General features: G+C 29.6%; 1 protein-coding gene across 6 annotated transcripts; it reads left to right on the top strand.

Annotated features, from left to right (window-relative positions):
• Positions 1-730: 730 nt before the first annotated feature.
• l(2)10685 (5-methylcytosine rRNA methyltransferase l(2)10685) lies at positions 731-9,905 on the top strand. Of its 6 annotated transcripts, none has more exons than XM_085658269.1 (11): positions 731-823; positions 905-1,012; positions 1,133-1,315; positions 1,385-1,751; positions 1,833-2,015; positions 2,116-2,402; positions 2,495-2,619; positions 2,690-2,827; positions 2,878-5,259; positions 5,758-5,956; positions 6,045-9,905. In XM_085658269.1, exons 2-9 carry the CDS (start codon positions 932-934, stop codon positions 3,074-3,076), a joined length of 1,563 nt encoding a protein of 520 aa, XP_085514395.1. In that variant the 5' UTR covers positions 731-823; positions 905-931; the 3' UTR covers positions 3,077-5,259; positions 5,758-5,956; positions 6,045-9,905. The 6 variants fall into 6 exon arrangements, with proteins under 6 accessions (XP_085514395.1, XP_085514394.1, XP_085514393.1 ...); XM_085658268.1 differs by lacking the exon at positions 731-823 and having other exon boundaries at positions 830-1,012; positions 6,045-6,190; positions 6,537-9,905; XM_085658267.1 differs by lacking the exon at positions 731-823 and having other exon boundaries at positions 830-1,012; positions 2,878-3,081; positions 3,650-5,259.
• The last annotated feature ends 15,378 nt before the right edge of the window (positions 9,906-25,283 follow it).

The following is a 25,283-nucleotide window of genomic DNA, read 5'->3' on the forward strand; positions in this document are numbered from 1 at the left end:
CGGAATTTATGCGGCGGTATGACTTCACGCTGCACTCTCGTCCTCCTTTTTAAACGTTCGCACGTCCTTCTTCAGGATACGATTTGCATTTTCACTTACGTAATCCGAAACCGAAATGTTCTTGCAACGTTCTAATATAAAGTTCGACAAAGTCGAACAATTAAAAAAATTTTCAGAATGAATATCAAGTGGTCAGGTAAGAACTTTTGACTTATTTAATATGTACCTTTGTTTTTATTGTACCTATTGGCCTTTCATTTACAATAATATAAATTGTTTGGTACTGTTTGCTCAACGTGAATTGTTAAGATGTCGATTTTGTCGTCTTTATATTACATTGGCTCGATAATTTTGCTCGATGTATTTACATACGTAAACGTAAATATAAGGTAATATACCACGTACGAGAGTGCATAAGTATATGTCATATGTATGTATAGGCTTGTTTTACTTTTTACGGAAGCGTGTTGTTTGTTTCATGGAATTTGTTAAAGACCATGGCAGGAAAAAAGTAAGCGTATAGTCGATCGAGTCTTTCAATGGTATCTATCATCTAGCAAGTTGTATACAAGTTGTAACTCAAAGATGGGGTTGACCATACTTCCAATCCTTGTATCCGCATTTGCCTTTTCTCTCTCTTTCTCTTTCTTCGTATTCACATGTGTGGTTCGCGCCCTTCTCTTTTTACATCTCTTACCGCATTGCAATCTTCTAACGGTTAATCGACTTCGACTTCTTCTGACTAATCGATCTAAATTTTTGCATATCACGCCATCTAGCAGATTAATTCTAAAAGCCTATTCGATATGTGCTATATTTTTGTGTAAGAGGCGTTTTCCTCTTTCCGTTAACATAACCTATTGAAGATAATTTTTGATTATGAGTTAAAATTTAAATGTTTCAGACTAGATTTAATCATTGTCATCTCAAAATGGCATTTTTAATTAAATGGTTGAAAGTCGAAGAATTGTTAAAAATATTTGTTAGATTTAAGCACGGTTCAAATCATTGGGTAAGAATTTTAATATAATTTATTTAGTTTCATATTGAAGCTTGCTTAATTTTGTTACTTGTTTCTTTTATGTTCCGGTTATTACACTACTGTACATTATAAGTATTTTGTATCTTAAAGTCTGTAATTAGGAAGGAAAAGACACATAAGAACAGAGCATTGGCATATTTTGACGACTTTTATGATAAAGTATATGGAAAAGCGTGGAAGGACATAAGAACCGCATTGCTACAAGAAGAAAACAAATATATAGCAGTGGTTAATAATTTTAGCGATGTGAAAAGAATACAAACGTCTTTGGAGGTATAATAGTTATATATATTCTGTATAAAATTTAAAGAATTATCTTTTGTCAATAATTATATATTATAGAATTCTGGGGCGATAAATTTGAAGTTAATATATGATGCATTTATGGAAAATGTACAAGATCAAAGGTTTCAAAAGAAGCCAAAGAAAACTATTAAGTTAAATGATCGAATGGATAATATAATATCGGAACGACAAATATCAAAAGTACAGTCGGTTTATCCAATTGATTATGAATCATCTCCAGATTCACTGACCTATACAGAGAACAATGATAGGAACATTAATATTAATAAACCATTAGAATTAGTACATTTAAAATCTATAGCAGAAGATTCAAATGATGTGAACATTGACAGCAATCGTATTGTTCTTCCCTCTGATGGTTTAGCAAGTCTTTATGAGTTTGTACCGGTAACAAAATTGAAAGGTTCGTAAATATACTATTCAATATGCATATATAAGAAATATCTGCAGAAAGTGTTTCAGTTTTCTTTTTATTTTAATATAGGTATGGATGAATGGGTTTTAGAATCTGAACATTATGAATATTATCAAAAGACAAGTGATTTTAAGATACCCGTGGAAAAAGAGAAAATTTTGTCTTTTCCAAAACATCTTAAATTGTATACATATGAAGAGTTTAGCGAAGAAAAATTTTCAGTCCCACAAAAAGGATCCACTGGAGTATTAGGTTTGATATAACACTATTTCTATCTTTAGTAGTAAATCTATTTATTGTAGTACTTATTTATTTTACCTGCTTTATATTTCAATGTATTGGTTTATTGTAGATTATTATCTTTTTGATGGAGGCTCAATACTACCTATCTTGGCTCTTGACATACAATTAGGTGATTATGTATTAGATATGTGTGCAGCACCTGGAGGCAAGACTCTAACAATTTTGCAAACACTTATGCCCAATTTAGTGGTAGCAAATGATCTCTCGCAGTCTAGAGTAAACAGAATAAAAAAAGTACTAAATCAATACATAGCAGATATAGGACAGTTAAATGACAAATTGTTTATAACAGAAGAAGATGCACGTAAAATTAATGATAAAGGCGTATATAATAAGGTACTATATATAGTTTAAGAAAGTGATTTATTTTATATGTATTAGTTTCAATATCCTTGGTTATAATTTTTTTTTCTTAACTTTGATTATAGATACTTGTTGATGTCCCATGTACAACAGATAGACATGTATTACATGAAAATAATAACAATATTTTTAAACCTACAAGAATTAAAGAAAGATTGCGAATGCCAGAAATCCAAGCAGATATTTTATTGTTAGTATCATAAATATTTTAAATATACTTTTATTTGGCATTAACTATATTACTGCTATCAATATTGCAGCAATGCATTGCAATTAGTAACTGTTGGTGGTACTGTCGTATATTCTACCTGTTCTCTTAGTCCTATACAAAATGATGGGGTTATACAAATGGCACTAAAACGAATGTGGGAAGAAAGTAATACTGTTATAATTGTAAAGTAAGTTATAAAAAATTGTATTATTATATTTTTATTAATATTTTTGATAGTTTTTCCATGTGGAAATTCAAACAAAAAGTAATGAAAATGATAAATTATATGAACAGAGATATGTCGGATGCATTAGATCCATTGCAAACATTGTTTAATTTTGGAAATTTTGGCTTGAAACATGGACATATTGTCATACCTACTATTGGTTATAATTGGGGTCCTATGTATTTTTGTAAAATGGTTAAATTGAAATGATGAAGGTAAGGTAGTTAAATCACACTTACTTAATTTATTAATAAATTATATATATAAAAGTTGTAGACATAATAATAATAAATTTATAGAAGTATAAAAATAATCTGTAAAAAATGTACCAAATGTAAATATTTCTGTGTTAGTTTAACTATTAAAGCACAGATATTTTAATTTATATGTACAATTAAGTAAAGTAATTTATATTTCCAATATTGTAACAGTTTTTAAGTAATTTTGTACCTTTACATTATGAGACTTTTTTACACCACATTAAAATATGCATATTTCATCCAAAAATGTTAAAATTTACATTAATAGTAGCATATCCCTGTGTCTATAATAATATATAGCGTCGATATGTATACATCATTGGTTTTCTTCGATCTTTTGTTAATATATTGCAGTTTTTGCTAATCTCGCACTCTTTCAACTGTACTATATAATAGACGCGTATCTCAATAGGTTATGAGGTTAATTATTAGATTTCATCACGTTCTACATGTTTACAAGGAAAATTATTTATGTCATAAATGTGTGACAAATTAAATAATTATATATGATTAAATAACATAGATACAATGAATCGTGGATCATATAGATGGATCCATTGTGAAAATCGAAGAGAATGCAGCTATGTGAAAGATTACACAGAAAGACTAAAAACTCTCGGCCTAATTATAAATCTAAGTGTTAAATCGAGCGAGTTCAAACATATAAAATGGAAAAAATGTCATTAAAAATATAAGAAATAACTAAAAATATCTATGAATGTGAAGATCCTACTATGAGATGATGTATACTCTTTAAACCGATCGAAGAAAAAAATAAACCAAAGTGTGGCACAGTATGTAAATCCATTTATTCAAAAAGTAGAATAATTAGATGAATTTGGCATACAATCATTAATACCTGTTAGTTAATTCATTGTCTAATGAATATGAAACAGTCAGCATAAATATTGAATCCAAAAAAGAGAATCTATATTTAAAAATTTTTAAATAAAATTAATGAAAAAAGATATAACAAAAACAGATATCAAATAATGAACAATGTCAACCTGATAGAGAAGAAGCATTATCATTATAGGTACTATTATTAAATAGAAACACATGTGGATAAAAAAGTTATATAGCAAGATAAACTAGAAATAGAAGAAAAGGTATAGCTACGAGAAATTACGAAGATTTATGTCCACTCATGATAAAATAATGATAAATATTTGTTAATTAGTTTAGATTTGATAAATTTGACATGTGAAAATAACGTAGATATTAAAATGAATACAAAAAAAGAAAGAGAAAAGAAACTAATCCAAAAGAAAGTAATGAAAAAAGAAAGAAAAAGGAAAAAAGAACAGCAACATTTCAACTAGCAATCCCATGATTAATAATCTGGAGCACTTTGCAATGAGCTACACAGCTTATTATCTAAATGTTACTATCTACTGCTCATATACGTCATAAATGAATTGATATTTTGCAAAATTAATTTTTTCGAAAGTGAGAATTGTATGTTACTGCTGCGACAAATTAAAATAGCAATGTAAATCACGTATATAATAATAAGTAATACCGCGACTGTCGGGGTTTTATCCTAGTTATGTTCATGATTGAATTAAAATTGTTATTAAAATATTACAAATTCAAGAAAATTGAAAATAAACGAATTAAGTAAACACTATGCAACATGATAAATAATATGTACTATTTTATACTTCAATAATTACATAAGTAGTATATATTTGCAAAAGCAAGTATATTTGTGGACTAGTCAACAATGTCTTAAGGTCTTGCCAAACTGTAGTGCAACAACATGCACATGGGTAATAATAGAAAGAAATTTAAAAGCACTAATGAAAATAGTAGAATGCATACAACAGAAAATTATATAAATTAAAAAGAAAAGAGAAAAAACTAACAAGAACATTAAAGTATAATTGTTAGATCAGGAAGCAAATGACATCGAATAAAGAGATATAATGTTTATACAAGAATTAAAAAATAATTTATTAGTATCAAGTATCATTTGAGTATATAATGCAGTTATAAGAAGAAAATATGGGTCCATTTCCACGAAAACTACAATGAAAGATGAACTGTAATCCATTTAATAAATGAAGAATCCAATCATGTTGTCACAAATTTATAATAAAAAGCAACATGATCACTGAAATAAATGAAATTGTACGTACAGTCACTTTTATAAATATTTATACACCGTAGTAATTTCAAAACTATTGTTTCATATATTTATTTATCATATGTTTATTCAATTTATTGTTCTGTAATAAGTTAAAACATTTATTCCAATACATACAAAAATAAATATTGTTTATTGTTTTATATATAATCATTCATAATCAAAATTAAACACTATTTTGAGGTCTCAAAAATCGAGCACTTAATAATATTTAATTACTTTTAATAATACTACATTTTAATATCTTGTTAACTATCATTTTTGCCGAATAATTTCTTTCATATGCGTAGAAATTATGTTAGAAATATGTTAGAAATTATTTTAAGTAAATAATTTCATAGTATACGTCTCCACTTTTCTATTAAGCAAGTTCTTAATTTTTTTGTTCTTATTTGTATTATCTAAAATTTTTTAACTTTTAATTTTTAACTTTTTGTTAAATTATCTTTCAAATTTTTAAATATTTGTTTTTGTTAATATAGACAGTACAAAAGAGCTGATACCAGTATTAAAACTACTCTAGCCACGAGAGGCTGTATGTAACCCAAAATTCAAAGAATTGGAAAATGTGATAGACCAAGAAAGTTATATAATTCATCAATGACAGCTCAAAATGATCAGTATGTTGTAAAGAAAGTTATAGATAGTCTAAAAAGAGAATTGCGACTAGAGGCAGTTAAGGTAAAATATAAATGTTTTGTTGAGAAATGAAATCTAGTAAGTATACCAAAAGATAAAAAAAATATTAATAAATACATGTATTTTTAAGGTTAAAAGAAAACAAAATGGATTGGTGGACAAATTCAAAGCGAAATTAATTGCAAAGGAATAGATTATGAGGAGGTTTTCGTTCCAGTTGGTAACTATGAGACTATTAGACTCAATTTTTCCTTACATGTTGTTGAAAAAACAAATGTACGTATATCTAAACTGACTTATTCAATTAAATATACATGATCTAGTCTAAAACGCTAAAGATTTTGTAAAATGAGAAATTCTGTAAATTAAACAAAGTCTTGTATGAACTGAAGCAATTAAATAGGAAATGGTGCTAAAAGTTAAACAATTATTTGACAAGCATTTATTTTAATAAAAGTACAGTTAATCCATATGTATATAGAAATTTAGATGCGAATAGTGAATGTTATAATTATAATATATGTAGATTTTTCTTAAATGGATCAAGGAATTTAACCATTATACTGCCAGACCTATCTACGCGGTACATGTGAAGAATGACATGACTGATTCAATATTCCAGACAAAAGACAGTTATAAAGAGAGATGATTACGCATCAGAAATCATAACGACTAAGTGTGAGCGAAAAAGCTACTTGATACTTGAAGGAGCGACAATCAGAATGTAAACGCATGAAACCGATACATCGGTCTGTGGCAGTTTTCGCATAGGTACTGAGGGGTGATGTGTTGATCTGCTGGTAGTAAAAGGTTTAAATAGGATAAATTGAGTTAAGAATTTATTGAAATTAGTTTTTGAAACAAAAAACATCAAATGCAAAATTAATAAAAACAGCTACTCACTGCAATGTAAACATATTAAAAATGTGATGGAAAACATTACAAATTGATGGGTAGTTTAATATATTTATCTTACAGTTGTCTAGATATTGTTTGTCGCGAAAGCATTTAATCGATTTTGTGATAATTCAGATATAAATCTTTGAAGAAAATAATGCTACATGCTAAGGTATTTGTGTGGAATTATAGATTATCAAAGGTAATACCAAACTAGAAACGTATATTGACTCCAACTGATTGACGACTTAGAGGATATGCATTTATGCTTAGATTATGTTGTAATATTGATAAGTGTTCCAATTAGTTGAAATACAAAGAAACAAAAATGTGTTTCCATCGACAATAGAAGCAGAGTATATAACTCTTTTAGAACTTATATAAAAGATATAGTTTATTTAAGAAGCTTGTGATGATCGGTAGTATAGATCTGGTTCGTTATGAAGTTCAAAAGAGAGTATCGCAGAGACGCCTTTATTTTTTAGGACTCGCGTGACTCTTGGGACTCAATGGATGTTTATGCTTAGTGATAAGTCCTCGATGGTTATATTTTGCATTCCTTAGCAGTGAGCCAAAACACTTTATAATTGAATAAAATTTTTATTACATCTTTTTACAGAAATTGATGTTCTATCATCGAGTTGTTTTATTATATTGAGTTAATTAAAATATTAAAACTGTTTATTTATTATTGATCATGTTATAGATCGTTAAATTTGTTTATATTGCAAATGTGTGTAAGGGACAATTTATCAATTTCGAGAGTCTTTAAGAGTCTGCAGGTTCCGTAATCTAAAAACAATGAAGATGTATTGCAAGCGATAGCTTCCAAAATCAGGAATGTGTTCATTTTTTTAATTATAATTTTCCAATTTTATGTATATAAAAGAGTAATGCTGAAACAGATATGATTTATATTAATAGTAAATGTTAGTACAAGGTAATTAAATAGCATACGGAAAGGATTTTGATTTATAATAATAAAAATTTGTCTTTTACTATCTGTGTATAACTTTAATGAGATTTTTAGCTTGATTTTTGATTATAATTATTTGTAATGTTTCTTATCCATCTTATATGTGTTATGATTCTTATCTGTTGCTATGTTTCCTTATTCTGTCTGTTATTACATATGCAATTTTATGTTATAGTTGTAATGACCTTATTCATGTATTGTATCAAATTATATTGTACGAAGTGGTAAGAATTAGAAATATTTTATCATTTATAGAAGGTAAAAAAATGTTTGTAAATTTTTATTTTATAAAAGATAATCATTTAGTTATCATGTGCTGTTATTCCACAGAATAGGCAATTTTGATTATGCATTATCATTGTCATATTTAATATTATTAGTGAATTCTTATGGTTCTTAACCCTTTCGTTATGGACGAGTTCTCCGCCGCGGAATTTCCGCTGAACGGAGCGCTGCGACATCACTGCATGCTATGCGACGTCGTAGATGCCATCAATAGCATCTTATGGAAGGCCACTATAGTGGCCCGTAGTAGCGAAAGGGTTAAAGCTGTGGTGTTTAAGGCTGTCCGGTATTCCTGATTTTATAATGGTTTATGCCAACGATAAGAACAGGCGTAATTATTGACTGATTTTGATGACCGGGATCTCATTTTAAAGACAAAAGTTTAATCTAGAATCCTGTTTTTTCGAATTTTTGAACAAATTGTATATTTGTAAATAAACTATTCTCGAAGAAATACCATTCTTTAACATTATTTTTTCAAAGTAAATAAAGCTTTTCCAAAAATTCAAGAAAGTGCGGTCTTAGATTAAATCTTCGTCTTTAAAATGAGACTTTATTCATTAAAATCGGTTAAGAATTACGCATGTACTCATTGTTGACGTAAACCATAAAATCAGGGGTTTTAGTCTCACTAGCCTTAATTAGAATACATGAAAAAGTATATAACGAATGTTATGATGTGTATATATATATATATGTGTTATATTATGATGTATATGCCAAGAACATGTGTGTAGTGTATATATACATAGAATTAACACTGAATAATATTTGTATAATTTTTCTTTAAATTATAATTTTATAGTATAGTATTATGATTATAATATGATAGTGTTTTTATCGATATTTTAGGATTGTGTTCTGAAGTGTTTCCAATTAGTATAGCTATAATGTCTCTACAGTTTATGTGGTGATATTGGAATTAATTTTATAGGTTCGTTTGCGTATTTGTTTAGCATTTTATTGGCCACTTATCCATTTAATTGTACAAGATAGTAAATTAGAGTTTTGATGTTTTCTTGACAAATTCCTTTATTAATATTAATGTTGGTGTTGAAATTAATGTTGGTCTATGTATCTTAGTATGATTTTTAATATTGACAATATAATTTAGAGATCTCAATGAAATTACTCAAAAATATCAAAAATTGCTGACTGCAGAATTCTCCAGAGTTAATTACTATGTCGCGAACACGTCCCCGCTTTTTCAACATCTAACACGTAGAAAAATTTTCTTTCTTCAGTATCTTCTTTAGCCAGTTTAGATTATTCAAAAGTCTGCATGTTACATTTTTTATGATGGATACAAATGAAATGAGACTGTCCGATCGTTGTGGAATAATCCTATATCATTTGTTTTATGTAGTAATAAAAATTATTTTGGTTATATAATTAAGTTGAGTTCGTGATTTTTTTACAATCGCTTTCAAACATAACGTAACAGCAAATTGAATTAGAAAAACACTTCAACATTTCCAAGAAAGTTATCTTGATTTCCTTAGATGACCTTAGTTGCATACCTCAGTCATCAGTACGATATTTTAACAAACTTGTGAACGTACTGATAATTTGCTGTAACTGATAACTTGCTATAATCAAAGAGGATCAATGCATTCGAAATTCAATGTATATATAAATGATAATCTAGCAGTGTCAAAAATTGGGATTACAATCAATGCAGTATTAGTCGGATATTTAAATAATCTGAAGTCTAGTTTATATATCATATTTCAGATATCACAGGCCAATAGTCTGTTAGATTATAAAAAATGGATATATCCCAAAAATAATAGTATGTGTAAAGAATCATAATGAAATACAAAAAAAATATAAACACAGTATATGTAAATAAATATTGTTATTATATATTAATAACAATATTTATATATGTATTATTACATAAATAAATATATGTAATTAAATATTAAATTGAAATATTTTTATAAAAAAATAAATATATAATTAAATCGATTCCATAAGTTTCACATCTAATGTGCGTGGTGTCATGTACTCATTTTTGTTTATCAAAAATAATAATTAGTAAATATATTTAATATATAAGTATATATAATTATTTTTTATAAAATGTCCGACAAAAGTTTGCTTTATTACCGCAAATTTATATACTATTTATTATATGTATCAATTATATTTATTATTCTTTATGTATTTATATCGCAAAATAAATGCGTATTGGCGTTGCTTCATATCTAAGACAGATCCTTGCGAGACGCATGCCACCATCAAAGGATATATAGTTAGACAAAAAAGTCTCGGTACACTGTACTAAAATTTTTTTGATATTGTTTATCTCTAAGCGGAATATTAATAAATAAATCATTTTTACGCTAGTGTATTCAGAAATATAACATTTATTATTAATGAAAAAGAAAAAATAATACATTTATTTATCAAGTAAAATAAAGAAAAAACAAATAACAAAAATAAGGTCAAAAAAGTTTTCGTACACATAACTTTATTAATCATAATATTTTAAATTAATAATCTGTCGGTTCTCCCTTCACTTTAATTACCTCTTGTAATTTTTTTGGCACAAAGTTCCGGATTTTAATTCTTTTTTGTTTTTAATATTATACTTTTTTAAGTTTCCTTTAATAAATATATATATAACATAGAACATTTATGTTATTATAATATATAGTATAATATATTATGTTATATATTATGCTATATATTATGTTATATATATATATATATATATATAATATATGTAATACATTTATAAAATTATATATAAATATAATAAAACTGGATAAAATTATATATAAAATATATTAAAATTATATATATATATATATATATATATATATATATATATATAAATATATATAAATGTATATATAATATAAATGTTCTATGGGGTTCATGTCGAGTGATTGAGGAAGTATGTGAAGTTGCTTTGGAACATTATATAATATCCATTCTTTTACTTTTTTTGCGGTGTGCTTTAAATCGTTATCTTGTTGAAAGATAAACGATCCTTCTAAATTTAATTTCATTGCTCTACTACTTAAATTTTCTTTAAAAATATTAAGATAGACATATTTTGATTCATAATTTCATCAATAAATGTTAAATTTCCAACCCCCGCTTTTTTTACATTTGCCAAATTTTTACATTCCATTTGTGTATTTGGTTTTCTCTAGACTTTAATATATCCGTCTGAAGTAAAAATATTAAATTTACTTTCATCACTGAATAGAACACTATTCCAGAAGTTTTTATCTTTGTTAATATGCAAATTTGGAAATTCCAAACATTTATATATATTGCACTTATGAAAGGTTTTTTTCTGGCTGTATGGCCATTGCAATCAGCTTTCCTAAATACATTTCGAACAGTTCCAGATACTACTTTAATCTTATAGTCAGTTTCAATCATACCTACTAATTTTGGAGCACTTGTACATGAATCACATCTTATTGTTCGCAAAATAGCATATTTATGATGTGTTTCTAATTTTTGTGGTCTTCCTGTTCGTCCTCGATTTTGTAATGATCCAGTTTTATTATATTTATCAAGAACGTACTGTACAGAAAAGTATGATCTTTACAATTTGGGCAATTTTTTTTAATGTTACACTTTCTTCTCTTAATTTTACAATTAATTTGCGAATTGCTATCGGTATGTCCATTTTCGGGAAAATGTTGTGTATGATTTTTTTTTTTTTTGGTAGACGAGAAAATAACTTGTATTTGACTTTGGAGCACTGTTTTGTTTGTAAACGTCCTGCTGAATTCTTGGTATTGTTAAATTCAATCTTGTACAGAGACTTTCCTGACGTTATTTTTGTTAATTTTAATTATAATTTTTTTATTTTATTTGTTGATAAATAAATATAAGGTTTTTTCTTTTTCATTAATAATAAATGTTATGTAACTGAATATACTAAAATAAAAATTATTTATTTATTAATTCTTTGCAGTCGAATGTCGCCACAAAGACGGCGAAAAATAATTTAAATGAAAACAAAGTATTGCCAAATTGAAAAAAAACCTAATGACAATATAAATAATGAAATTATTTTTTACCGCTTTTGCGACGATATTCGACCTACTGAATAGAAATGTGATGTCGCTTGTATGTCGGCATAAAGGGTTAATATCCCGATTGGAGAGAAACAATGTTAAAAAAATTTTAGTACGGTGTACGGAGATCTTTTTGACTAACTATAAATATGAAAGACTGAAAAGTGTGATTTTACAACTTATTAACACTACCTACTCTAATCCACATTAATCTGGCTGTTATGCTTGAGAGGAATATGTCTACAAAAGCTTATACACTAATACAATAGATGCATGGTGGAGATAATGTTCTCTTGCGCTTGTAGTTCATATTTTGAACGAAATGCTGTTCATCATCTTTCGCTCGAAGCGTACGTGATTTCAGCGATAGATAAGGACAAAATTACTATAAAACAATTATTATTATTAATTGAAGGGATAGTCTTTGTATTGGTATGTTTTCTCTTTGTGTTTTTGTTTAACTTTGGATTCTATGGGCGCTATATGATTTGTTTTTAACTCATATGTATAACCATGTTTTTCATGGGTTGCTAGATTTCCTGAAGATTCTATAGAGGTGGATCACGTGTTTTTGGCTGGTGAAATTTTTTTTTTATCTTACGTATTTTTATATTTTTTGTTGAACTTTCTTCAAGTTTAATTTGCATGATATATGGAGGATTTCTAGATAATGTATCTACGATATTTTCAAGTTAATGTTAAGTTTCTAAATTATAAACATTTAATGTCATTTGTCAACGTTGTAGTTGTGAATTGGTTTTATTATTTAAGTATGTTAATGCTCTATGTATGTAGTCCATTTAAATTCTATAGTTTTTTGAAGTAATTTAGTAAGTGATGTTACTATTTTCGTGTAATATTTAATGATTTATTCAATGATTTTGTTAATACCAAAAATATTCTTTCTGTTTCTTGAAACTATTAAAATCTGATACCGAAAATTGGATTTTTTTCTTTTAATAAATTTTGAAGTTGCTTTTGATTTTCTGTTTTATATACACGAAGACAACGGTATTGTTTTGTATTATTTGAATGTTCATATCGTAGCAACATGTCTATGGAGTGTATGTGTGAGAGAAAGAGCATAACTGTATAACCATATAACAATCGTAGAAGTAAAAAAAGCGAATTAGTATCAATTGGCTGATTTATTTCAATTACACGAACAAATCATATCCGTAAATTAAGAGTTAGATTGGGACAAATGTGTAATTAACAGAGAAAATATAGTATAATTAAAGTGAAATCAAATGACACCTATAATATGAAGAGAGTATGGTCACGTGAAGAGGCTGTTCTGATATCAACATGCGTAGAATTCTTAAAATTTTGAACGATTTAGCGGAATTCATCCTGATCAGATGAATACCAGAATGGCCGCCTATAGGAATATAGTCCTGGAACATATAGAGTGTGTATGTGAGTGAGTGGGATGAGAAGTATGAATACCCAAAGCCTCTATACACATTGAAATATGTAAGTATATACACCTAGCCAGGCTTTTTTACGATTAGTTAACGGGATTATTCATCACGGATTGGATTTCCTATGAAACCTTTTTTGACGCATTGACTCGGAGTACGTGGTTTGGAAAATGTTCGTAAGTGCTTTAGCCCGATTTTTCACTTCTTGGGCTGATTTTACACTCCTCATCTCCAGCGTTGATTTGGCCAGAGCAAGTGCTTCTTCCGAAAACATACCCCAATTAACTTTTTTAGTGTCGAACCTTTTGTTCTTTGTTTTCTTCGTGACATCTCAGCCTTTGGCGCACGCAACAAAATGTAAATTGAGTTGTGATCACTAGAAGTTCATTCAGTCCTCATTCTCTAATTGTCGATAAATTGGCTGATGAATGGAAGCACTAGGGTTAGGTCTTAGAGATTGAAGCGTTAATTCAAGATGTATATCTCGTCGCTGTATGGAAAATAGTGCGAGACAACATAGAAAGAGAAACTTAGAAAGGAGATCTGAACTTCTACACAAACACAGTGGGGAGTGCTAAGCTACGAAGTGAAGAACATCTAAAGGATCGGATTGATCACAACGACTCCTCACTGATATTATTCACATTAGTCATATATGCGCTCACCGTAGATATATGTTCATATATCTATTTACTCATATTCAATTTATCGATCATATAATTCCATTACAAATTATCAAACGTATCTTAGAATATATTCAACAGATTCGTTCATAAAGTCTTTCACTCATTACTAAGGAAGTTCGATAGAACACTCCAAAATCTGTATTGAGAGTCATATATCCTTTCATACATCTTACTCTTGAGTTTTTTCACTAGCATTCGTTTTAGCGCTTTTCTAAATATGGACAGCAAACATATTGGCCTAAACGACGCTAGATTACTTCTCACTTTCTTTGGTAATTTCAAGATTACTATCACACGCGTAATCTTTTATTCAGCAGGGAAATGATTCGTACTCAGATAGACATTATACGTTCTCTTCACATCACATCAACCATTCCGAGATTGCTCGCTAAATCATGCCTAAAATTTCCACACATACAATCACATTCTGTCCAATCAGAATATTTTTTTGTCTTAGAACATCCTGCATACAATACTATAATCATCCTGAATTTCTTGTTCTCCTCTTCTTAACTATCTAATCTTCGAAATTACTCTTAATTACTTTAAATACATTCTGTAGGCAGTCTCTTTACTTAAAAGTCTGAAGAACTAAGAGCCGTTGTTGTTGAAGGCACCGGAGATATTAAATAATAACGTGATGAAAAATCTCTACGATTGGATTCTCCGTCAAATGGAGAAAAGACTAAAGAAATCAAACTACCTATCCGAAATTGTTCTTGGCACGAGCGAAGTATTGGCGAGGCGTAACTTCGTAACAACCTCTTGAAAACTTTCTATAATGGAGAGAAAACAAATCGAATGATACAATTTTGGATCGTACATGTCTTTGTCTTCTCCTTTTAGTAGGATTCTTATGGTGCCGGATGATAAAGGTTTTTTAAGCACATACACTTCTATAAAGTCCGACTCTCGAGCTTTGTCGTTTCTCAGCGATCTAATGACACATATCATCTTCTTTTCCGCGAAAGTAAGAGCGTATCAATGTTTCGGGCGCGGTACTATTCTTAAATATTATTGCTCCGGAGTGTCTTCTAATTCGTGGTCGTTTGGAATATGCGTATGTAGAAAGAAGTTGGCGGTTTCTTTCATGCTCCGATCAGTTGTATCTTTACCATTAATCATATGCCTAAAAAACTTGATGGCGCGTAGTTCCCCAGAAGTTTTCAATCATATGCACTGTACCGATGTCAGTTTTTTAGAGAAGAATCCAAATAATTGCCTTTTTCCGTCGACGAGTTGTTCCAGGGCAACATAAATGGCGTCATCCGATACATTAGTAATTAAAAGCAACTTGGAGTATTCATTTAAGTATGTGAACAGGATGACTTGTGCCAGACGTTGAAGGCCTGTGTCGAAGACTTAGTCTGTTCTAATGTTCTAGATTATCAGTGTCCTGTCATGTTTTTTGCATCCACTGTGAGATTGTGTAATAAATTTTAATTTTGCAACTGTTGACATTGCACACCTACGCAAACTTAGGTATCTACAGTACTTTCTCCTAAGGGCCACATATCCCTATTGAATATATCTGTCCCTGGAATTTCCTTGAATAATCGCTAAAAAAACGAATAGATAAAAAAAACATTGCCACCTTTGTCCGAGTTTAGACATTGTTAGTAAAATACTTAGTTTTTAATAATGTATCGAGCCAGATACCTACCCTTCAAATATTAATGCAATACTCATGGGTCCACATCGTTTCCAGGACAAAGGACCACGCATGAGATTGGTTAAATATTACGAACGAACTATCCCGACACGCCCATTACCAATAAGAATATTGCTTTCCCGTTCTAAATACTTTTAATTAAATTCCTCGCTTTTCATTTTTCTTTCCTAAATCATTAATGCTTTCGTGGACAGTTCGAAATAAATCTGCAGACAGTAGCATCTAAGCATTCGCACTCATCAGTAAAACAACCGAGTCTTACCAATATCACTGGATATGCCTGAAACGGAGGTATCCAGCACAAATTAAATTGTACTATGAATGATGTGAGTCTGAAAGAGTTGACTCTTCCGAGAGTTATTACATTACTGGCTCAGAAATAGATTCACTACACCAGAACACATCAACAATTGTATCATACTACGACAAATATACTGTGATAACCACAATTCACACTATATCTATTGTCTCGCATCTACCTCAGGAGCTCCACGGGATCCTTCAAAATAATTCACGTTCTCCCATTAATTTGTGGGAAAGCGGTATTTTGCTGATGACCTACCACGGTATTCGCTGCCCTCATTCATCGTGACCAGTGGGTCTATAACTCTGACTATTAGGAAGAGGCGGGAAAATTTTCTCCCGTGCAAATCAACTATCATTGCTGATCCGGAGCGAGACGAGTATCAGAAAACGCTTTCGTAGTTGCGCCCTCTCGACATAACAGCAACGTCTTTAATGAATTTTCTATAAAAGTTCAGCATGCCTAGAAATCTTCGAAGTTCAATGATATTTTTGGATTTCGACAAATCAAGAATAGTATGTATCCATTTATTTAAATGTTTAGTACTGTTGACGCACACGTGCGTCTCTCCATTGTTTGCGCCACTTTGTCTTAAGTGTTATATTGGGTTGTTCGGAAAGTAATTTCGTTTTTTCCCGACAGGATTTAATTGTATTTTTTTGCATCCAACTTCACACTTAAGCTGCATAATCATTATATGTTTTGAGAGCTGATATAGCAAGGCTTGTGTGTGAAAAAGTCCAATTGATTTTACGCAGTAGTTTTTGGTTGGTGCCCTTTTAAATATGGAGAGCAATAAGCAGCATTTTCGTCATATTTTAATTTTTTACTATAGAAAAGGTAAAAATGCTGTTCAAGCCAGAAAGAAATTAACCGATGTGTATGGAGAAGATGTGTTGACAATACGCCAGTGCCAGAACTGGCTTGCAAAATTTCGATCCGGCAATTTTGATGTCGAAGATGCACCACGTTCTGGAAGGCCGGTTAAAGCTGATAAAGACACGATAAAGGCATTAGTTGATGCAAACCGGCGAATAACAACACGTGAGATCGGTGAGACGTTAAATTTATCAAATTCAACTATTTATAACTACTTGAAAGGCCTGGGTTTAACCTCGAAGCTCGATATATGGGTTTCTTATGTTCTCACGGAGAGAAATTTGTGTCGTCGCGTTGACGTCTGTGATTCGCTTCTTAAACGTTACGAAAACGATCCATTTTTGAAGCGCATCATTACTGGGGACTAAAAATGGGTTGTATATAACAATGTCAAACGCAAGAGATCATGGAGCGAAAAAAATGAACCGGTTCAAAGCATTTCCAAAGCCAATATCCATCAAAAAAAGGTGACGCTGTCTGTTTGGTGGGATTTTAAAGGATTCGTTTTTTTGAGATTTTACCGGATAACACAACAATTAATTCGGAAGTTTACTGTCATCAGCTGGACAAAGTGAATGATGCACTTCAACAGAAAAGGCCAGAATTAATCAACAGAAAAGGTGTAGTGTTCCACCAAGATAATACGAGACCTTATGTAAGATTGGTCTCTTGCCAAAAGCTTTTACAGCTTGAATGGGATACAATGCCACACCCACCATATTCTCCAGGTCTGGCACCTTCGGATTATTATTTGTTCCGGTCACTGCAAAATTTTTTAGACAGTAAAACCTTCATTTCAAATGAGGTCAAAAACCACCTCGATCAGTTTTTTGCCAGCAAAGAGCAAAAATTTTATGAGCGTAGAATCATCCTACTACCAGAAAGATGTTAAAAGCTATTGGATCAGAATGGCCAATATATAATTTAATGAAATATTTGTTCATTATACGAAAATTGTCTTTCATTTTCACAAAAAAAAGCGAAATTACTTTCCGAACAACCCATTATATATTGGAAATATTTACCCTTTGGGAACCTATTGGATATTAACTAACAAAACGCATAGATAAAAACATGTAGCACCTTTGTTGGGGCCTAGGCATTCTTAGTAAAGTATCTGGGTTTTGATAATATGTCAATCCGGCCAATAAATAAATAACGAAAGTAGACGTCTAGGTGCGGTAAGCCAAGAGTTATCTCAACTCAAATTGAGTCCGAAACTATCTGAACAAAGGGGGAACACACGGAATGATAGTTGAGAAACTATCTGAACAAAGGGGTAAACACGGAATGTTTAAACATTCCAACGAACTATCCTCGACCAATGGGCATTTATTCTTTCCCTTTCCATATTTCAACTCCGCCCTTTTTATTCATGTTCCTAATATCATTTCAGTCTGCGTGGATAGTTCTAAAGACGCCAAAAGGCAGTTAAGTTCCATCTTTCAGACTCACAACATCTAAGCTCTCAAGCCTCCTTCAGAAGCAACCAGTATAACTAACTTCACATCATATACGAAACACACAAACAATTGTAACTCATTTAATCAAAAATACGATGAGATTTACATAGCGCGCATCATTTAATATCGCGCATTTACTTCTTAATTTCTCACGGCATGTTTTAAAAGAACGCACATAAATTAATTTGCGGGAACGCAGTGAAGGGTATTTTGCTGACGGCCTACAACGGTATCCTAGCTTAGTGCTGCTGCCCTTATTCATCGCGACTAGAGGGTCTATAGCTTAGACAATAAGGACGAGATGGGGGACATTTCTTCTGTGTCAAATCGACTGTCATTACTAGTCCGGTGCGAGACGCACATCTAAAATCGCTCTCGTATACAATAACAACAATAAATAAGTACCTTGAGTGGATAGCTTATTTCTCAAGTAGATAATTGTTGGATTTCCCAATTGGCAATTACATTCGTGGAGTTTGTGAGTAATTATACTGAATGCTTATCAGATATGATGATCTCGTTGAGCTGTCTGTACTCGTCGCAAATATTACAGGTCTTTCTTAAGTCACAGCAAAATCACACTAGAGTAAAGGCTATCTGAAAAATTCATGATATGGCAATCTAGATTTCAATTTTTCATTTGGCCTCTTTGTATTTTTCTGGTAAAATTATCCGGGTCTTATTTGTGCAAGATGGGTTTTTTATAACGATATAGTGTCGAATGTTGTGATATGGTTTTTAACAGCAAACGTGTCGTGACCTGCGAGTATCGACTCAGCACATCATAAAAGTCGGGATCGCTTGTTGGGTTGTCAAATAAGCGATATCTGACTCCTTATAGATAGTTTTGTTACGTTGTCGATGAGCCATAGGGAAAAAATTGGTGTTTATGTAGGAATTCATTTCCCAGGGTAACTTGGTTGCCATCTGCTATTAGGAAAGTCCATTTGAAAGGTTACCTGAAGCTCAGGTCTAGAAGTGGTTTTTCTACTAGTACGTCTCCTAGTTTGATTTGTTGCATAAAAGGTCTTGTTTTTGGTCCTGGAGTGTCTAGCGGAGTTATAACGTAACACGGCAGCGTTGTTCACTAGGAAACGCATTCTGTTTTCTTTTATGGGAATGAAGTGCTTTAGTTTAGAATCGGGAAGTAATCTCTCACAGAATACCGTCTTTTTTCAACCACTCCATCCTTTACCTTCAGTCGCTTTAAAAACTACTGGAAAGTTGATGGTATATGATGGAGTGCTCTTTTTTTTCTCTCTTTATCTGTTCGGCAATCACATTTCTACATTCAATTTTTCTTCTTTGATAGAAATTTCTTAACTAAGCTAGGACATCAGGATTTCTATCTTTTCTTCCTAGAGTATTCTCTTTTTCAACTATGATTGCTACGATTAAATAGGGACCGGCAGAATTTCTTTCTAAGGATAAGATCTTGAAATAGACGCGGTAACTCAGTGAATGTATAATGGTGTTGCGTATCTTCTCCAATAACACGCATGTATTGTTCCGTGTAATAATATTTTCAAGCAAATCTGATATAATCAGCATGGTACTTTTTTGAAATGATGAGAAATAAAATATTACAAAAAACTTATCGATATTGAATATTGAGACAAGGAATAATTTTTTTTCTAATAAAAATTTAGATATCTCTATTTGTTATTGAAATTAAGAAGAGAACAATGGCATATATATATATATATATATATATATATATATATATATATAAGAAAATATTAAAAGAAAGAATATCTATATAAATATAAAAGAGTAGAAAATTAAAAATTATTCGTATGTATATTGAAAATAAGATATTGGAAAGATATCATAACTATATTATAATTATTAAAGCATAAATAAATATAAAAAATTAAAAGATATAAACAATAATTTCTTTGTTTTATTGATTGTTCAGAAATTGATTCTAAAATTTTTTCTTAGTATGATATATTTTATAAGATTCTTTAAGGTTATTTATTACCCCTGGTTTTATAATGGTTTACGCTATCAATGAGAACAGGCGTAATTCTTGATTAATTTTGATGAATAAGTCATCATTTTAAAGACGAAGGTTTGATGTAGATTTTTTCTTTTTGATTTTCACATATACACTTAAATGTGTATTTTATGTCCATGGAATAGAGATTACCTGCTTATTTGTGTGCGTAAATAGCTGATGCTCAGATTTTCTGAACATTTCCAAAACGTAAAGAAATTTCACTATAATGTAATAACACTTAAATGTAGTTACATCACTTTTACCCTTCGCAAAGGCATTATCTCAGAAATCAAACTTTACAGGTAAAGAACATCAGATATCTAGGACTCCACGTAGATGCAAACTTACGTGGAAAAAGCACATAAATAAAAAAATTCAGTGAATCAGAATTCTAAGAAAGGGCATGTGTTGTCTAATCAACTGCCGTTCGATACTAAATACAAACAATAAATTATTAATCTATAAAGCCATAATAAAATCTGTCTGAACATACGGCAAACAATTATGGGGTACATCAGCAAAAGGTCATGTCAACAAAATGGAAATTATACAATCAATCACACTACATACAGTAGTAGAAGCATCATGGTACATAAAAAACGAAAAACTACGTTGAGACCTACAAATCCTCATTGTAAAAGAGGGAATACAGCAACTTTCCAGCAGCTGCAGAGAGGGAAAAATAAATCATCCAAACCTATTAGCCAACACCTTGTACACTGTTAACGTCATGAAAAGATTGAAGAAAAAATAATCATAGTATCTAATATGGATACCTGAATATGATCACTGCATCAGTGCTACTCTATTGGGCATAGCACTCATATGTTACCCTTATTTGCTAATTCAACTAGTCGAATCTCTCATTCGACAGATTGAAGAGACTTTAATTTGGAGTTAATATAAAAAAAAATAAATAAAAAAGTTATGGATGTTTTCAAAATTTATGTGGCTTTATACGACTAAAACTATCGCTGCGAACAAAATAATAGATCGTTTTCGAAAACAATCTGTTGTATCTGGAAATTCGCGTAGAATAATTTCCGATAGAAGAGATGTAGTTAAATCAAAAGACCTTGCGCCGAGAAAATTGAATATGTACTTATCACTATCGGGATTTCTAGAGCGAACAAGCAAGTAGAATGCATGGGTTGTACGTTAATATCATTGTTAACGAAACTCACCGATCCGAGAAAAGAAGAGTGGTATCATTATCTTGAACGTGTACAATAGCATCTTAATACCACCATTCATAGAATAGTAAAGATAATAGAAGTATAAGAATCATTACCTTTAATCTATTGTTCAAGGTCCATGCGCATTTGCGAGACGATCCTGAAATTTGTGTCTTATTAGAAGGTGAGAGGATTACCAAATTTCAAACCGAGAAAGACGAACTGTGCGAGAGTGCCAAAAAAAATATAGCGAAAATATAACAAAAAAATAAAAGAATTTTTGATAAAAAGTGAACTAAATATACAAATTATCGTGAAGACCATTTGATAGTAATAAGATAAACGCAACAAAGTCCTGGATTGAAATTTGCAAGTAATTGTAAGTATTTAAGACCATATTCGCATTTTGCACAAAAATAGATACATAGTTCATAAAGTTGACAAATATGAGATAAACTTCGATCTCTGCGAATTATGTAAAACACTAGTTATTAGATGTTGTAAATAATGAATCTAAAGATGATGGCATAGATAATAATTGATATCAGAAATTGCTATTTCTGAAGAATGATCGAGTGTAGGCTAAGAGAACTATTTTGAAGGTCAAAAATTGCATAGGAAGCGATCGAACATTCTAGCAATGATTTAAATGACGCATTGTCAAGGCGAAAAAGTCAATATATTATTCATAAATATAAACAAAATATACTACTTATCATTTTTTTCAAAAGTACGAAAATAATTGGTATAACATAATATAATCAATTTGTTTATTTATTTATGTTAGATTATTATTAAATAATAATTTGTTTTTTATAAATTATTTGTAATTCTTTTTATGCAAATATTCTATTCTACGTCTGAAAATAGACATTATTCAATACTTTTGTAATATTATGCTAGACACTGAATAATTAAATTCTACAAAATATCATAGACTCAAATATTTTAATTACTTTTATATTTAAATACATATAACTAAAATATATAAAAAAATACACAACAGAATTTTTTAAGGAAAAAAGAAAGTAAACAAAGAAAGAAGAAACAAAATAGAAAAAGTTATAAAACAAATAGCTAGATTTTGCAAGTAAAATTTCTTTTTTTATTTCAACTTTTCCAACGTATGATAAAACTCAAGTAGGACACAGCAGCAATATAATTTTGTTCAATGAGAAATGCATATGAAGTATATAGATTTATCGATTATTGTTTCAAAATTAATAATTAGTGAACATATATATTATATATTATTTTTAATAAAGATCAAAACACGAGTTCATTTCCACATTACCCACTGAGATTTTTCGAGCCTATTTTGTTATGGTTTTCTCTGTAGGAATTCACTTCATATTATTGCAATTACTACTACTATTACTATAATAATAATACGTAATATTATAATATACAAATAAGAACATTAATAAAAAAATAAAGAAGAAATAGAAGAATATACTTATATTTATATATCATGACACATATGAAGACTAATATAAAATAATAATTATATATTATAATAATATAATAATTTATTGTAACAAAAGAAGGAAAAATGTATCATTTTACGTGCTGGTTTGACGTGCAAACTCACAATAAATCATGTCCTTGATAATTTTTACACATGACCGCCCATTGATAGATACGTCTAATACAAATAACATATGAGGAACAGTACGAAATGTTTATTTTGCTTTTGTTTCCTATCGTTTCTCTTTATCTTATTACCGTTATTATGATCATTATGAATTTGTCACCACACTGTTTCTTACTCATGATCAGCCGAAACTAATTGTTTTTACTAGTATAATATAAAATGTATTAAACAATATCTAGATGTATATAAATAATATTTAAGTACATTTTTATTATTATTATTATTATATTATATTATATTATATTACATTATTTTATATTATATTATATTATTATTATTATTATCAGTAGTAGTAGTAATAATGTAGTAACAGTCAAAGTAGTATAGAGTAGACTAGTCCTATAGGAGAAACCACGTAGAAAAAGCGCTGAGAGTTCTATTCTATAGGTAGTGTGGACATGAACTCATTTAATTCGTATTAAAGTAATATACAAGTATTCATTAATTATTTTTATGAAAATATTCGACAAATTCTTATTTTTTATCGCAGATTTATATACTAATTTTTATATGTGTCAATTCAATGAAAACCTTATATATCGATACGATAGACGCACGGGTAGGGAACAGGGGTTGTATTACTAATTCATATTTTGTCCATACTTGTCGCTGAAGTCACACACGCCTTGAATAAAAGGTAGTGAACAGTTTTAAGACTAAAACTATCGCGATTTACTTTTGAGACTATTTCTTACTAATTCACTGTGCTTGAAAGTCGCTATCTTATAGCATGGTTCAATTGTCAGAAAGCGATTTTAAACAGAAACAGAGGAATATTACTACCCGAGAGCTATTCCTCAAATATGAATCTGTTTTGTGTTCTGATTTTGGGGGGCAGCGTAACCGGAGAGTAGCAACCTAAAAATGATTGCAAGAAAAGAATGAAGAAAAAATGAAACATTCGAATTAATAATAATAAACGAAGTAAATTCAATATTCAACAGATGAAGATAGACGTTATCTAACGCTTATTTAAAAATAATTAACTTAGACTTCCTATCTACTTCTAATGGAAACGGCTAATTAATAATTTAAATGAGTTTTTCTTGAAACATGGTTTTCAAAATCGCTCAGATATATAGAATTGATTCAAATATTTTGAACAAATTAATTTCTAAAATTATCTAATACTTATCGAAGCGTTTTATCGAATAACATCTTTTTCGTTATTAACAAAAGAAAACGAAAATTCAGATCGAAAATAATACTTTTACTTTTAGGCAGCTGTCATTTTCCAAAAAACAGATTTTGTAAAAATTTGCTTTGTCTTACTAGTATCCTTTATCCATTTCAATGGAAAAAAGAAAATCATCTTAACATAATGTTATACTGTTAACGAACCATCTCATATACAATTGTTATATAAATGAAACTTCTAGAAGTTTATGTTTGACAGATACTATAGAAACCTCTAACTGCTCTTACAAAATTCAACAAGATTATTTTTATATTTTAGAATCACAATACTTCCTTTTAAAAATTCTTCATATTTAGGTAAATACGAAACTTTCAAAGAATGTGGTCTTTCAGAGAAATGGTTCCAAACAATCAACTAACACATGAGTTTCCAAGAAATTAAAGTTTCTTCTTGCGGTTTAATAAGTATATTTTTTATTACGTCATGTAAGTCCATTTCTATTCTATTATTAGATGACTCATTATTATTCACAATTTCAAATGCATCATAAGTAAATGAATTATATTTGTATGATTTATAAACGCCATATTTAATATTACACGTTACGTTCATTACAGAGTCAACGTAAGTTTTTATTATAAATATCTATAGTAGACTATAAAAAGAGGTACCATACTGTATAAATTATTTTATTTTTTCCTTTAATATTCTATACTATTTTATAGTAAATGTCAAAAGAATATTGCTCCTTATGAATGAAAAAAA

The sequence above is a fragment of the Vespa mandarinia genome, chromosome 7, assembly GCF_050613455.1.
Source record: "Vespa mandarinia isolate Hongniang chromosome 7, ASM5061345v1, whole genome shotgun sequence".
NCBI classification, from domain to species: domain Eukaryota; kingdom Metazoa; phylum Arthropoda; class Insecta; order Hymenoptera; family Vespidae; genus Vespa; species Vespa mandarinia.